Source organism: Schistocerca nitens, chromosome 2 (assembly GCF_023898315.1).
Source record: "Schistocerca nitens isolate TAMUIC-IGC-003100 chromosome 2, iqSchNite1.1, whole genome shotgun sequence".
In the NCBI taxonomy this organism is placed as follows: domain Eukaryota; kingdom Metazoa; phylum Arthropoda; class Insecta; order Orthoptera; family Acrididae; genus Schistocerca; species Schistocerca nitens.
Window position 1 is genome coordinate 355,323,071 of NC_064615.1, and position 14,948 is coordinate 355,338,018.

General features: G+C 37.6%; 1 protein-coding gene across 3 annotated transcripts in view; it reads left to right on the forward strand.

Moving 5' to 3' along the window:
- Positions 1-14,948, forward strand: part of LOC126236178 (probable multidrug resistance-associated protein lethal(2)03659) — a 417,284-nt gene that overhangs the window by 307,881 nt on the left and 94,455 nt on the right. For all 3 annotated transcript variants that reach the window (XM_049945275.1, XM_049945276.1, XM_049945277.1), the window contains 3 exons: positions 4,152-4,258; positions 4,656-4,779; positions 7,495-7,665. In XM_049945275.1, the coding sequence (XP_049801232.1) occupies positions 4,152-4,258; positions 4,656-4,779; positions 7,495-7,665 (402 nt within the window). The remainder of the gene's footprint in view (positions 1-4,151; positions 4,259-4,655; positions 4,780-7,494; positions 7,666-14,948) is intronic.

Sequence of the window (14,948 nt, forward strand, 5' to 3'; positions counted from 1 at the left end):
AGTGTTGCCATCTGTTTCAGGGTACAGGAATTGACATTGGTCTCACCCCTAAATATCACATTAGTATATGAAGAGGTGAGACCAATGTCAATTTTGATTGTTCCTGTATCCAAAAACTGATGGCAACATGTATCTCTAAGTTTTTAACTTTGAGGTTTAGCCCATTTTTCCATGCATGTCTTCAATTATGGCATGAAATATAATGTTGCAATGAGCCCATTACTTGTATTAAGATGGCAGGTACAAATATGAAGACAGAACCATGGCTACAAGTATGTCTGCCTTCAGATTCCAACATCAGGTCACCATCATATCCTAACACCCCACAAATCTAGATATTGAATGACCAGACCAGTTGGCTAAATGGAGACCCACAATGAGTCTTCTTTCAAATTCTGTCATGTGCTTATAACACTGTCTCACATGAGTATGTGGCATCTCATTGCCCTTTACAGTGGTCACTCAACATCTGAGGCTGTTCACATCCATTAAATGCCCTACAAGACCTGGTAAGTTACTTACTTAGTTAGTTAGTTTCATAGTCCATGGATCATTTGTATTATTAATGGAAATAATAGAAATTCTTCTACAAAGTAGGAGAAGTTGTTAAGGAGAAACTTTCAGTTTATTTTCAAATTCTGTATGATCAAATCAGCAATCAAAAATTTTTGTGGCACTATTATGCACTTCTTTTTGCACTAAAGACAACCTTAATGGGGAGTAATAAATGCCATTTTTTAATTCTGGTATCATTGTTGTATACTTCATTGCTCCTTTTTAACTGCAGAGCATTGTAACAACAAATTGTGAGGGAATAAATGCATTGCAAAGTTTTAAAATCTTGAACATGGCCAGAGGCAGCAACTGCAATGTTCTCTTCATGTAGAAAAAGTAGAAAAACAGCCAAATCAGTTGCTATAGTACAAGGTTTACTGACAATTGCTTGCTGTATGTTTCAATATCTTAAAAAGCACCTTCTTCAGAAGGATCAATGATTAACACTGGTTATAAGATGTTGCGGAGGTATGTTAAAAGTACTGTCATAAGGGACAAATGAAGATAAAATTCACATCTATAATAATAAAACCACCAAATTTCATGCTGGCTGTCATTATAAAGTGCTTCACAAATGCAACTAGTGAACTTCACTTTTGGAAGCACTTTCTGATAACAGCACAATATTTTATGGTTTTGTATTTATGGAGGTGAATTCGATCTTCATTTGTGCCTTACGGCTACTTATTTAGTGTGCCTCCACATCATCATGTAACTATTGCTAGCCATTGATCATTCTGAAGGAGACATTTTTAAAGATGTTAAAGCCTAGTTCAAGTAGTTTTCAACAAACCTTATACTATTGCAACCGATTTGCCTGTTTTTCCACCTTTTCCTACATGATGATAATGTGAAGCAGAAGTCAAAATGCCTAACTCCTTAAGCAGATGCGCACAAGATGATTGTGGGTGAGCACTGCATATTATTCTTATGGAACATTTTTGAGCAATAAAGACTTTTCTTCTTAGAAATGACTTACCCAGAACATTATTCCACATGACAATATATGCAAAATACAACAACTTAATAATTTGTCACTCTCAAAGATTTGCAGTCATTCAAAGAGCAAATGTGGCAGACAACACTGATGACAACACTAAGCATGAACAACACTAATGCACTGTGATGGTTGTACTGTCTGTCACAGTGAACTGCAGTGCTACTTATTTACATGCCAAAAAGTTGCATTGACATCTGGCCATGCCCTCGGAATGCTTCACTTATTTTCTCAGACAGTGTCTTACATGTAAGCTTCTGCTTCTGGAAATGTTGTTCCATACAATTCCTTTGTCTGTGGGCTGAATTAGGCTTGTAATGTTAGGTAGGAATAAACTTCACAGTTCTATTTCCATTAAACTGAAATTGAGCTTCTGTTAGCTGAGATGGAGCTGCTCAACTCTTCAGGCTGACTGATGAAACCAGTCATAAAAGACATCTGCTGACAGCCACATGCTTTGAATAATTTTTGTAGTAGACTGAGAGACTCATGGGAGCTTTTTTTCTAGATTTGTTGACTCTTAAGATTTGCCAGTGGCCACGTGTGGTAAATGGTGTCTAAAGTAATGGCACATGTCATTACAGTCAGTTGTCCATTATTATGCTTAGCACTCATGTCACTCACATCATTTCATGATCTTAAAGTTATTGTGGATAACGTTCTAAAATTTAAGCCTGTCTCATCAACACTGTACAACTGCATGAATGTATAAGTCTGTTTCCTCCTGAAATCCTGCGCAATTCTTCACAAAACACAATGGCTACTATGTTGTGTAATGGGAAACCTTCATCCAGGCTCTCACATGTCTTTGAAGTGTAGCCACCTTTCACATGCCTGCTATAATTAATAATCCAAGTACACATACCTGATTCATTGCTCATAGAACTAGATATGAATTGTGTACTGTGATGATAAAGGTCAATTTTGTGAAAAATTTTAAAATTATTATTTTTTTATGTGGAAGAGGCTAAAAGGGTTAACAGTTTTTTTCTGTTCCTTGTCCAGCCACCTGTAGTTTGAACTGATGGACTATACTTACTAGCTCCATAGAACTGTTTCTATCAATTAAGAGTATGTTTTGTTCCTTCTAATTTCTTTTCAAATGAAACCACTACATGTTTCTGTTTTAGCTTTTTTGACTTTCATGGACTTAACATTTGATATGATGCTGTTCAATTGCTGGCAGACAACTAAAACTGCAACAAGAAACAATCACACTGGTCTTTGTGAATGGAGGCAAGTCTTACTACTGCAGAAAGAAAGCAGCTGATAGCACTGTTAAGGCAGAACACGAGAGGATTTTACTGAAACTAAGTGTTCTTAAGAACCTATTGTGCAACTGAATCAGAATGACAATGATAAAAATCTTGCAATCGCACTGGCTGGGGTGGCCGAGTGGTTCTAGGCACTACAGTCTGGAACCACGCGACTGTTATGGTCGCAGGTTCAAATCCTGCCTCCAGCATGGCTGTGTGTGATATCCTTAGGTTAGTCAGGTTTAAGTAGTTCTAAATTCTAGGGGACTGATGACCTCAGAAGTTAAGTCCCAAAGCGCTCAGAGCCATTATATTTTTATCTTGTAATTGCAATAAAACCACATCAACTCATTTAAAAGCTGAGTAGCAAGCCAAACTTTTCTTTTGTCCTGTACCTCTGGATAACACATGGGGGAGGGGGGATGTCATTAAATCCTGAAAACACCTTGGATAATTCGAAGTAAAAATAACCCGTTCAAACCCCAGGTAATTGGGGGCTCTGCTGTAGAAAAGTATGAAAATACTGCTCACTAAGTGAAGCAGACAAGGTGTGGGAAAGTGAGCCACCACGTGCATAAAAAACAAACTATGAATGGAATGAAAAATAAACCATTGTACTTTAGAAAAATTAATGATGTATGCTGAAGGTACAGAAATTATCTAAATTTTCATCATGAATCTAATTTATTTCATGACGGATCTCACTATGAAATTTTCTGTCAGACAACAAGAACACACACATACAAAATTTCTCGTTCATTACATGTGAGTTGGTAAATTTTGATAAAACTTATCACAGTATGGGAGCACAGTTCAACTTTGAAATACAGTGGATGCAATGACAAATATTTCCTTAGGAGTGTGAGGAGCCTCATTTTGCTTGTGTCAAGGTAGTATGAGAGAGACAGAGATACTGGAAAGATTGGTAGTCACATAAAATCTAAAATTCAAAGATAAAAAAAATTCAGGCAAAACAAAATGAGGAATTCTATGATATAATGTAAACCTAGAATAATTGCTTTATAAGTGACAAGTTACGTGGTAAAAGAAGTATAAGAATTTAAGAGCTGTTAAATCTGTTCCAAATTAACAGGCTGTGGAAGAAAAAAAATGCAGAAGTTGTGTGCATTCTATAGTTTGTTGATTTCTTTTTCTGGTGTTGTTCTTACAAGGGAATTTATTTCCACACTTTGTTAAAAGTCCAATTTTTTCAGATATATGTTTCAAAAAGAGACTATATTTGCATAAGCAGTGAAAAAAAATCATATCAGAGATTATCGTCATGCTAAATTTAATTTAGAAATGATATATGTATTATTGATGACCTTATCCCTGTTTTTCAGCACGCAGTCCTGTATTTTCTCATGCCAATGAGTCCCTTCAAGGCCTTCCAACCATTCGTGCCTTTGGTGCACAGAAATTGCTCGAAAAGGAATTTGATCATATTCAAGTATGTCTATTTGATACTTTTAAATATTACATAGACATGAGTCAGACTGTATATCAATTAATTATGTTTATGTCAATATTATTAAAAGGAAAGTTGCTACTCACCATATACTAGACATGCTGAGTCGCAGATAGGCACAACAAACAAAGCCTTTGGCCAAACAGGCCTTGATCAGAACAAACAAAAAACAAACAAAAACACACACACACACACACACACTCACACACACACACACATGCAAACGCAACCCACACACTCATGACCACAGTCTCTGGCTGCCGAAGCCATCTGCGACTCAGCATCTCTACTATATGATGAGAAGCAGCCACCCTTTTCACAATATTGTCATTAACCCATCCTCAATTTTCCATTGTTTGATTGTGTTTATATTTTACAGGATGTAAATTCATCTGCTTTTTACATATTTACTTCTATCAGTAGAGCTTTTGGACTTTGGCTGGATTTGGTTTGTGTAGCATATCTTGCTGTTGTCACATATAGCTTTCTAGTCCTGGGACAAGGTGAGTTGTTCAAAACTAGATGAAAACACTGGAATTATAAAAAATACAAATTACTAATGTCAGGAATAAGGAAACTGTCATTATTTATATACATATATCTTCAATTAATATTGGTTTCGATTGCAGTTGCTTAATTATTTATACCTAATTCCATTGTTAATGAGCACTTAAGTTATTAACATCATTGAAACTTAATCAGTACTGGTGTACTTTTTCAATATAATAAAAGTTTTTGATTTATATTGTCACATCACTTTATCCAACAAACTAATCTTTCCATACTTTTACAAACTTATTCTTTACTGTGCTATGTATGACTCCAGCCTTAAGATATGTTAAAAAAAACTGTTTCACACAGTAAGAGAAAAGAATTCTGTCATTTACAAGTAAAGACACCAAAGCTACTAGAATATCTAACAACAGAGCTATAAAGATCTGGCATTTCTTCAGTGACGACTGTTACAGATTCATACACATTCAAACTCCACAATATTGCACACATTATGTGTAGATGTAATGGTAAAGAACTGCTAAATGAGTAACATAATATCCATGCATATAACTTGAGCAATTCAGAATACCACCTGCAAAAACATAATGACTATCAAAGACAGCATGCGAAAAAATACCTTTCATCTTCACTTTTTGTTCTCCTTGGCCCCAGTGCTGATTTCAGTATTATCAATGCCCCTGAAAACAGAAGTGCATGAGTGCTGAACATGCCTAAAATGATGCATCTCTGGGAGTTGTTCAAAGCAGTTGCCTGCGTAGCAGCCCAATGCAGAATAGCAGTGCAACCAGACATATATGCTTATATATGCTCAGTGTTATGAAAACCACAAGCTTATCAGCACTAGAAACCAGTAGCTTCAGTAACCACATGAGGATCCTAATAAATCTAGTGTTGCTTGCAGTGGCTGAAGGCCACAAGTACACAAACTACACTACTAAATAGCCCAACATTGCACATGCACAAATTGTGGGACGCGACTCAGAGATTCGCAGGGGTGCCTTACACAGAGAACATCCCAGGGTACCTCTGATTTTTTTTTTTTTAGGGGGGGGGGGGGGGCGAGATCAGGGTTCTTTATGATAATATACATCAAATAATCAATAAATTTTACAGCTTCACAAACACCAGATCCTTTACACCACACATAAATAGCAGCATCTTGATCCACCTTATGATGTCTATGAGTCCTCGGTACAAAAAGCATTGTACAATAAATATAGATGTGCTGTTTTAGGCATGTTTAGCACTCACATGTTACTGTTTACAAGGTCATCAATAATACTGAAATTAGTATCGGGGCCAAGGAGAAAAATAAAGTGAAGGCGAAAAGCATTGCTGTCCTTGATGTCCTTTGTGTTTTTGCAACTGGATTTTGAATTTTTCCCTTATAAAGGATCTTGGATTTAGTCATCATACTGGATGGCTTACCATGGCCATTGTTCACTGAGTAGGTATTGAGAGAATATATATGTATATAAGCTTTTGTAAAGACCATAAATTAGCAAAGAGCAACATTAATGAAGGTGACCATAATGTATATCTTGACTGGCTTTACCTAGATATTACCTGTTCTCTTTGGAACTGATGCTAAGCTTCCATTCATTGACAAGAGACTGGCATATAGCAACTCATCACTGAAATGTTGCACTTGCAAAGCATTTGGAGCATACACAAGGAAGCTTACTTTTTGTTCATTACCTGGAAAACTGTCGCAGAACACAAGAATCCTGACTGTGGAGCAGTTTATTTTATGTTGTGGAGCAGTTTATTTTATGTTGTGCCATAAAGTAATTCTTCAGATTTTGGAATGACCTATATTGTTTTGTTTGCTTAATGTTTCATGGGCATTAGTGTCCATCTTTGCTAGTGGGTAGTATTTTCCCATATCAATTTTTAAAAAAATCTTTAAACTCCCTTCTGTTCAGAGTCATGAATTTGGATTAGAATACTAATGTCATATTTGAATATGGAGATTGTGTTGATGCACTAGTGTCTTTTTAGTCTTCCTTCAATTTACACTTGGTTTGAATCAGACTGTAGGGGTTTCCAAAGTAATCAATATTTGAAAATCTGTAATGTAATTGGATAGATAAAAAAATCCACTCTCTAAGCAAAGACAAGAGAACACATACATAGGAAGGTATTTGAATTTTCAAGCTTTTGGAGCCAGTGACTCCTTATTCTGGCAGAAGGGTTGAAGAGGAAGGAAGAATGGTGAGTAAAAGGGCTTGTGAGGTTTAGGAATGGGGAGAATCTGAAAAATTTGCCCAGAACACTGGGTCAGGGGAGACTTAGTTATCTGGTAAGACTACGGCTGATACATTCCCACATCATACTCTAACTAAATTGGTGTCCTGTCTTTAATGACCCAACATCTGATACAATTTGATCTTCAATACAGAAAACGAAAGTTGATGTTGTATACTGTGATGGAAGACTTGCAATTCATATAAAGATGAATCAAAGCTCACTGAATTGTTTTGTGTAGATAATTTTAATTTCATGTGCAGCAGAAAATTTGCAGAAACTGCAATTAGTAATAATTAATGTTCATTTGTCTAAAGAACTGCCAAAAAATGTAAAGCATTCCTTTCAGGGGGATAATTACACTAACGCAGGTAACATTTGACCTAAAATCATATTAAGTAACCAGTTTGCGGAATTCCTACAACTGTAATTTCTGTTATTGAATGTTCTTGCAGATGTGTTTGGTGGTAGTGTGGGCTTGGCAATCACTCAGTCTCTCAATCTAATAAGGATGTTCCAGTGGGGAATCCGTCAATCAGCTGAGCTTATAAACCAGATGACAGGTGTGGAACGTGTCTTGGAGTTTGCTGGTTTGAAGCCAGAACCATCTCTTGAATCACCTTCTGGTAAGATTATTCATTTCAGGTTTGGCAATAGTATGACAGAGCTAATTTTGCCATTCCTGAATTATGTGCCAGTTATGAGATCAGAGTTGTGAACAAAAACTAACATTTCACATTGAAAGCATGTTTATTAGCACACACACAAGTACAGAAGGGGTTGAACTGCCTGCTTCAGCAGAGAGCACTCCTATTTATATTTAAATACAGTGATGGCTTGTGCAGAATTTTAGCAATGTGCTACATTGTGAAGGCCTACAAACTTTAGATTTACAAGGGTAGTAACCATAATAAAATTGAATATATTTTACATATATAAATTGAATTGCTTTTATTTAACTTATATTTAAGATTTATAATTAACAGTTTAGCATTGCAAAGAATAAAATAAAATGAAAGAAAGAGGAAAAGAAATATTGATAGCAACTGGAAATGAAGTCAAGCAGACAGAATGCCAGTCGGAACACTTGACCACTTGGCCATGGTGCCATTATGACAACTGCTGCTCTAAAACCCCTCACACTCTACACTTGCACAATACATTATACACAATTTCAAAGAAAAATACTGATCTTGTACTGTGAGCAATATAACAGTCATAACATTGGAAGTGATGACATTACATCAGAGCATGCATACTTGAAACAAAAAAAAGCAGTTGTGTCCCTTCTCTTGAGTCAATTAACACTGTTTCTTGGTTACCACAGAGAAAGTACTAAGAAACTGTTTTCATTCATTTTAGATTAGATTAAATTAGATTTACTTTCATTCCAATTGATCCGTAGTGAGGAGGTCCTCCAGGATGTGGAACATGTCAGAAAAACAACAATACATGACAAATATTTACAATTAAAACAAATAAGCTAATGTACCATTCCACAGGTCCCAAGTGGAATGATCGTCATTTTTTAATGAACACTAAGAGTAATTTTACAAATACTAATGCACTGAATTTAAAATAAAAAAGTTTTTTATTTATTTATAAGGTAACACAACTACTGTAATACTTATTTACAATGAACACATTACTGCACTGAAATGGTGCAGAAGTTAGATTATACTAACACACACACACACACAAATTTTCAATGAACACATTACTGCACTGAAATTGTGCAGAAGTTATGTTGTACTTATATACAAATCAGTTGGTTTTACTAAGAAATTCATCAATGGAGTAGAAGGAGTTGGCCACCAATAAATCCTTTAGGCTTCTCTTAAACTGAATTTCATTGGTTGTTAAGATTTTTATGGCTGCTGGCAAGTTATTGAAAATGTGTGTTCCTGAATAATGCGCACCTTTTTGTACAAGACTAAGTGACTTTAAATCCTTGTGAAGATTATTCTTATTTCTAGTATTGATTCCATGAATTGAGCTGTTGGTTTGAAAAAGTGATATATTTTTAATGACAAATTTCATTAAGGAATAAATATATTGGGAAGCAGTAGTTAGTATCCCTAGTTCCCTAAACAGGCTTCTGCAGGATGTTCTTGAGTTCACACCACATATAACTCTCACTGCACGTTTTTGTGCCCGGAAAACTTTAGCTTGGCTTGATGAATTACCCCAAAAAATAATCCCATATGACATTATGGAATGAAAGTAAGCATAGTATGCCAGCTTTTTCATTTTTATATCCCCTATGTCTGACAAAATTCGCATTGCAAACAGAGATTTGTTAAGACGCTTCAGCAGTTCTGTGGTGTGCTCCTCCCAGTTGAATTTATTATCAAGCTGTAATCCCAAGAATTTAACACTGTCCACTTCTTCTATCTTCTTGTCATCGTATGTTAGACATATACTCTTGGGACACCCCTTACAAGTTCTGAACTGCATGTAGTGTGTTTTTTCAAAGTTTAGTGACAAAGAATTGGCTAGGAACCAATGATTAATGTCCACAAATATTTTATTGGCTGATCTTTCTAAGACTACATTTGACTTGCTATTTATTGCAATGTTTGTGTCATCGGCAAACAAAACAAACTTGGCATCTGGTAATGTTACTGATGAAAGGTCATTGATATACACAAGAAATAGTAAGGGCCCCAAAATGGAACCTTGTGGGACCCCACATGTAATTAGTTCCCAGTTGGATGAGGCCTGATAGCTTGATACATGTCTCTTTCCTAATAACACCCTTTGTTTCCTGCCAGAGATATAAGATTTGAACCATTTTGCAGCATTTCCTGTTATGCTATAATATTCTAGTTTACTTAAAAGGATATTGTGATTTACACAGTCAAATGCCTTTGACAGATCACAAAATATACCAGTTGCCTGCAATTTTTTTGTCTAATGAATTAAGCACATTTTCACTGTAAGTGTAGATAGCCTTCTCAATATCAGAACCTTTTAGAAATCCAAACTGTGACTTTGACAGTATGTTATTTGAGATAAGATGGTTATAAAGACGACTGTACATTACTTTTTCGAAAATTTTTGAGAATGCTGGCAACAGTGAAATTGGACGGAAATTTGATGCTATTTCTTTATCTCCCTTCTTAAACAGTGGCTTAACTTCAGCATATTTCAGCCATTCAGGAAATATTCCACTAATAAACGACTGGTTACACAGATAGCTTAATATGTTACTTAGCTCAGAATCACATTCTTTAATTAACTTTGTTGATATTTCATCATACCCACTAGATGTTTTTGATTTTAAAGATTTTATGATGGACATTATTTCTGTTGGGGTAGTGAGGGTCAAATTCATATTAAGGAAGTTACTTGAAATGTCTGGTCTAAGGTAATCCATAGCAGCATCTACCGAACCTGACAACCCCATCTTGTCAGTAACAGTTATAAAATGTTTGTTAAAAAGTTCTGCAACACTATACACATCTGTCACCAATGTATCATTTACTCTTAATGCTATTTGTTCCTCTTCATGCCTGGTTCTACCGGTCTCCTCCTTCACTATATCCCATATTGTCTTTATTTTGTTATCTGATATGACTATCTTTTCCTTGTAATATATTTGCTTTGACATCCGTATTACAGTCTTTAATATTTTGCAGTATTTCTTATAATGTGCTATAGCATCAACATTGGAAATGTTTCGGAGTGACAGATACAGTTTTCTTTTTGTTTGCATATCAGCATGCATCCAAAGAGAAATGGTGTGATTTTAGTATGATTTCTGTTCACATCAGAAGAGAAATGTTGTGATTTCCACCTGATATTCAGAGAGAAATGTTGTAATTTTAATGTAATATTTACCACTGCTGTAGCACATTAACACATGATAACTGGACACTGCTGCTTAAATAGAATGTTCTAGTGAATAACAATATTTGATAAATAGGCAAGTTCCAAAAACTTACTAAAATCAGAAGTGTAAAGTCATAAATTGTAGAAAAAGGTAGGAATCAAACTAGTGGCCTCCATGTTGTTAACCACCTGTTGTAACTGCTACACCACAGTGAATGACAGGCAGCATGCAGCATAGCTCTTTCCCTCCTCACAAAATAATGATTCACTGTTTCATGGTGGATTGTAGAATACTGGATCTGGCCTAGTCAGTGATCCTTATTATGATGCTGGAATTTTGGTAATGTAGCCACATCCTCATAATCAACATGACATTGAAATAGCATTCTTTCCATTGAGGTATTGTGAACATAGGCAGACCTTCATTCTTATGGTATGAGTTTCCCCTATCACCAATCTGCATTTCAGGACTTCATGCTAAGGACATCATGATGTCCCTACACTTTTGTTTCCTCGGTGTAAAATAATCATCCTCAGCTTTGTATATGATATCTGACAAGCAATATTGGATTTAGTATGGGCCAAAGTAGTGCTATCTGTTGGCCATGTAGGATTTTCACCTGGAGCAGACACAATCCAGAGATGATAACCCAATTTCATGCATGTTTGAGAGTGACCTTGGCTAGGATGCAGTGATGGGCTTCATTTCACAGGCTTATAGTAGCCACTAGCAGTTGCTCAGTGTGCATAGAACAGCCCTCCTATTCGATTTTTTGCTAGTTAATAATCAGTGAACACTATTCTTTTTTCTATACAGTACTGTATGTCATGCCCAGAGCATCTACAATGGAAAAATATCTATGAAGTGTCCTCTGTTTTCCATATATCTGTTTTTCTGCACAGCAGTTGCATTGGTGAGGTAGACAGTTGCATATGAATAATCAAGAACTTGAATCTTGTCTGAAAGTTACAGCAAATGTCTGGAGTTTCTGACTCTATTGCTCACTATTGGTCTGGCTTTTAGAGGTTAGTGACAATGAGTGACATGGTTATTCTTTGACTAACATTGTTACCTCCTCCTGGGTTGGGGTGTCAATCAGTGCTGTTACTTGAAGCTGTGTGGTTTCAACATCAACATATCTCATAAACCCTCATCTCTCTTCTGTTACTATTAGCTGTATTAGTGATATGAGGTCCTGATGGTCTCCCACATCTTTTGGCGTACTCTCTTCTGGTGAATTGCCTCAATGTGATAGCACCATTTGATGAAGCTTTGTGCTGTCTAGTTTAGGTTTCTGCATGTTCCATGGATCATATTTGCAACAACTCACCATGATATGGAATGTCTAAGTAGGCTCAATGGTGATATCCTTCAAAATCAGTGCTTAGTAAACTCCTCTGCCATGCCCTTCATCAGGTGTGAAACCATGCTGACTTTTGTCATATTAAGATTCACAGTGCCAAATCAATTTGTACACACAACTGTTGTCATATCCCTCTGGCACTGGGATCCATCTCTTTGTTATTCTTTAGCTGCATGATTTTCTTTTGGTTGTCATCAAATGTTTTCCTAATTTCTGGCTGAAATTTCTCCCACGTCCTAAGCTTTTCTTATTGTTTCAACCCACTGCTGGCCTGTGTCATCCATATGAAAGTAAAAGACATTGGCAAGACAAATCATGTCTTTCCATCTGCTGTATTTAGCGATACAGTTGAAACCCTTTAGCCATTTCATTAGATGCTGGCCAGCATCTATTGAAAACTCTGAATCATGAAAAACTGTGGAGAGAAAAACATTTTGAAAGCTAGTGTATTACAAAGAGATGTATTATAATGTAAATGGATAGATAAAAAACCTACTCACCAAGCGATGGAAGGGGAACACACACGCAAAATGATTTAACTTTTACAAGCTTCCACAGCCAGTGCCTCCTTCTTCTGGCAGAAGAGGGGTGAAGAAAAAATGCTAGAGAGGTTTAGGGAGAGGGGTACAGTTCAGAAAAATCACCCAGAACCCCAGGTCAGGGAGAGGATGAGAAGGAAGACTGCAGTGTTCCCCTGCTGCTGCTTTGTGAATAGATTTCTCATCTATCCATTTACATTATATTATCAAAGGTATGTATTAGTCATTCAGAACACTTAAGAATGGAAGAATAAAACATTTAAATTGAGACTGATGTAAGAAATTGAACTCTGGAATATAAATTGCATTGTGTGTAAAGTGAATTGCAAGTAAACAGTCATTCAAAGTAACACTTACATTGGCAAGCCACCTTCAAAGAAATAAATAAAAAGAAAATACAATCTGACTATAGCAAAAAGAGATAGCAGTCATGTGTGCATGAGGTGAGCTTACTTGTGTGAATGTGTGTTTGTTTTCTTTTCTGAAGAAGCTTTTGGCTGGAAGCTCAATGTGTAACAGTTTTTCATAGCACCTGTCTGTAATTCAAGGTTCATCTTTATGGTGAGCAGCAATCTATCCCTTTCATAATGTTGTTGATATTTCACCCTGGACTTTGCATTGTTTGCCATCCTTATCATTCATCTAAAACTTTCGTATACTTCCTATCAGCTCTGAAAAATTCCATTAAATTTGTATAATAAGCTGTATTTGCAAAATAAGTCCAAAATATTATAAAGCTCCACATTAAATTATCAGTCAGTTCTGAGCTGTCTAAATGCTTTCTCATATTGTTTATCAAATAACAAGCACCAAAATGAAAAATATAAGGAGAAGATAAAATTGCTACTAATCGTAAAGATGATATGTTAAGTTGCAGACAGGCAAAAGGAAAAGACAGTTACATATTATCTTTTGGCCAAAGCCTTCTTCAGAAAAGGTAACACACACACACACATTCATTCATACAAGCAAGCACACCTCATCCACACATTACTGCCATCACCAGCAGCTCAGACTGGCATGATGAAACTGTGGAGAGGAAAACATTCTGAAAACTAGATATACACTCCTGGAAATTGAAATAAGAACACCATGAATTCATTGTCCCAGGAAGGGGAAACTTTATTGACACATTCCTGGGGTCAGATACATCACATGATCACACTGACAGAACCACAGGCACATAGACACAGGCAACAGAGCATGCACAATGTCGGCACTAGTACAGTGTATATCCACCTTTCGCAGCAATGCAGGCTGCTATTCTCCCATGGAGACGATCGTAGAGATGCTGGATGTAGTCCTGTGGAACGGCTTGCCATGCCATTTCCACCTGGCGCCTCAGTTGGACCAGCGTTCGTGCTGGACGTGCAGACCGCGTGAGACGACGCTTCATCCAGTCCCAAAGATGCTCAATGGGGGACAGATCCGGAGATCTTGCTGGCCAGGGTAGTTGACTTACACCTTCTAGAGCACGTTGGGTGGCACGGGATACATGCGGACGTGCATTGTCCTGTTGGAACAGCAAGTTCCCTTGCCGGTCTAGGAATGGTAGAACGATGGGTTCGATGACGGTTTGGATGTACCGTGCACTATTCAGTGTCCCCTCGACGATCACCAGTGGTGTACGGCCAGTGTAGGAGATCGCTCCCCACACCATGATGCCGGGTGTTGGCCCTGTGTGCCTCGGTCGTATGCAGTCCTGATTGTGGCGCTCACCTGCACGGCGCCAAACACGCATACGACCATCATTGGCACCAAGGCATAAGCGACTCTCATCGCTGAAGACGACACGTCTCCATTCGTCCCTCCATTCACGCCTGTCGCGACACCACTGGAGGCGGGCTGCACGATGTTGGGGCGTGAACGGAAGACGGCCTAATGGTGTGCGGGACCGTAGCCCAGCTTCATGGAGACGGTTGCGAATGGTCCTCGCCGATACCCCAGGAGCAACAGTGTCCCTAATTTGCTGGGAAGTGGCGGTGCGGTCCCCTACGGCACTGCGTGGGATCCTACGGTCTTGGCGTGCATCCGTGCGTCGCTGCGGTCCGGTCCCAGGTCGACGGGCACGTGCACCTTCCGCCGACCACTGGCGACAACATCGATGTACTGTGGAGACCTCACGCCCCACGTGTTGAGCAATTCGGCGGTACGTCCACCCGGCCTCCCGCA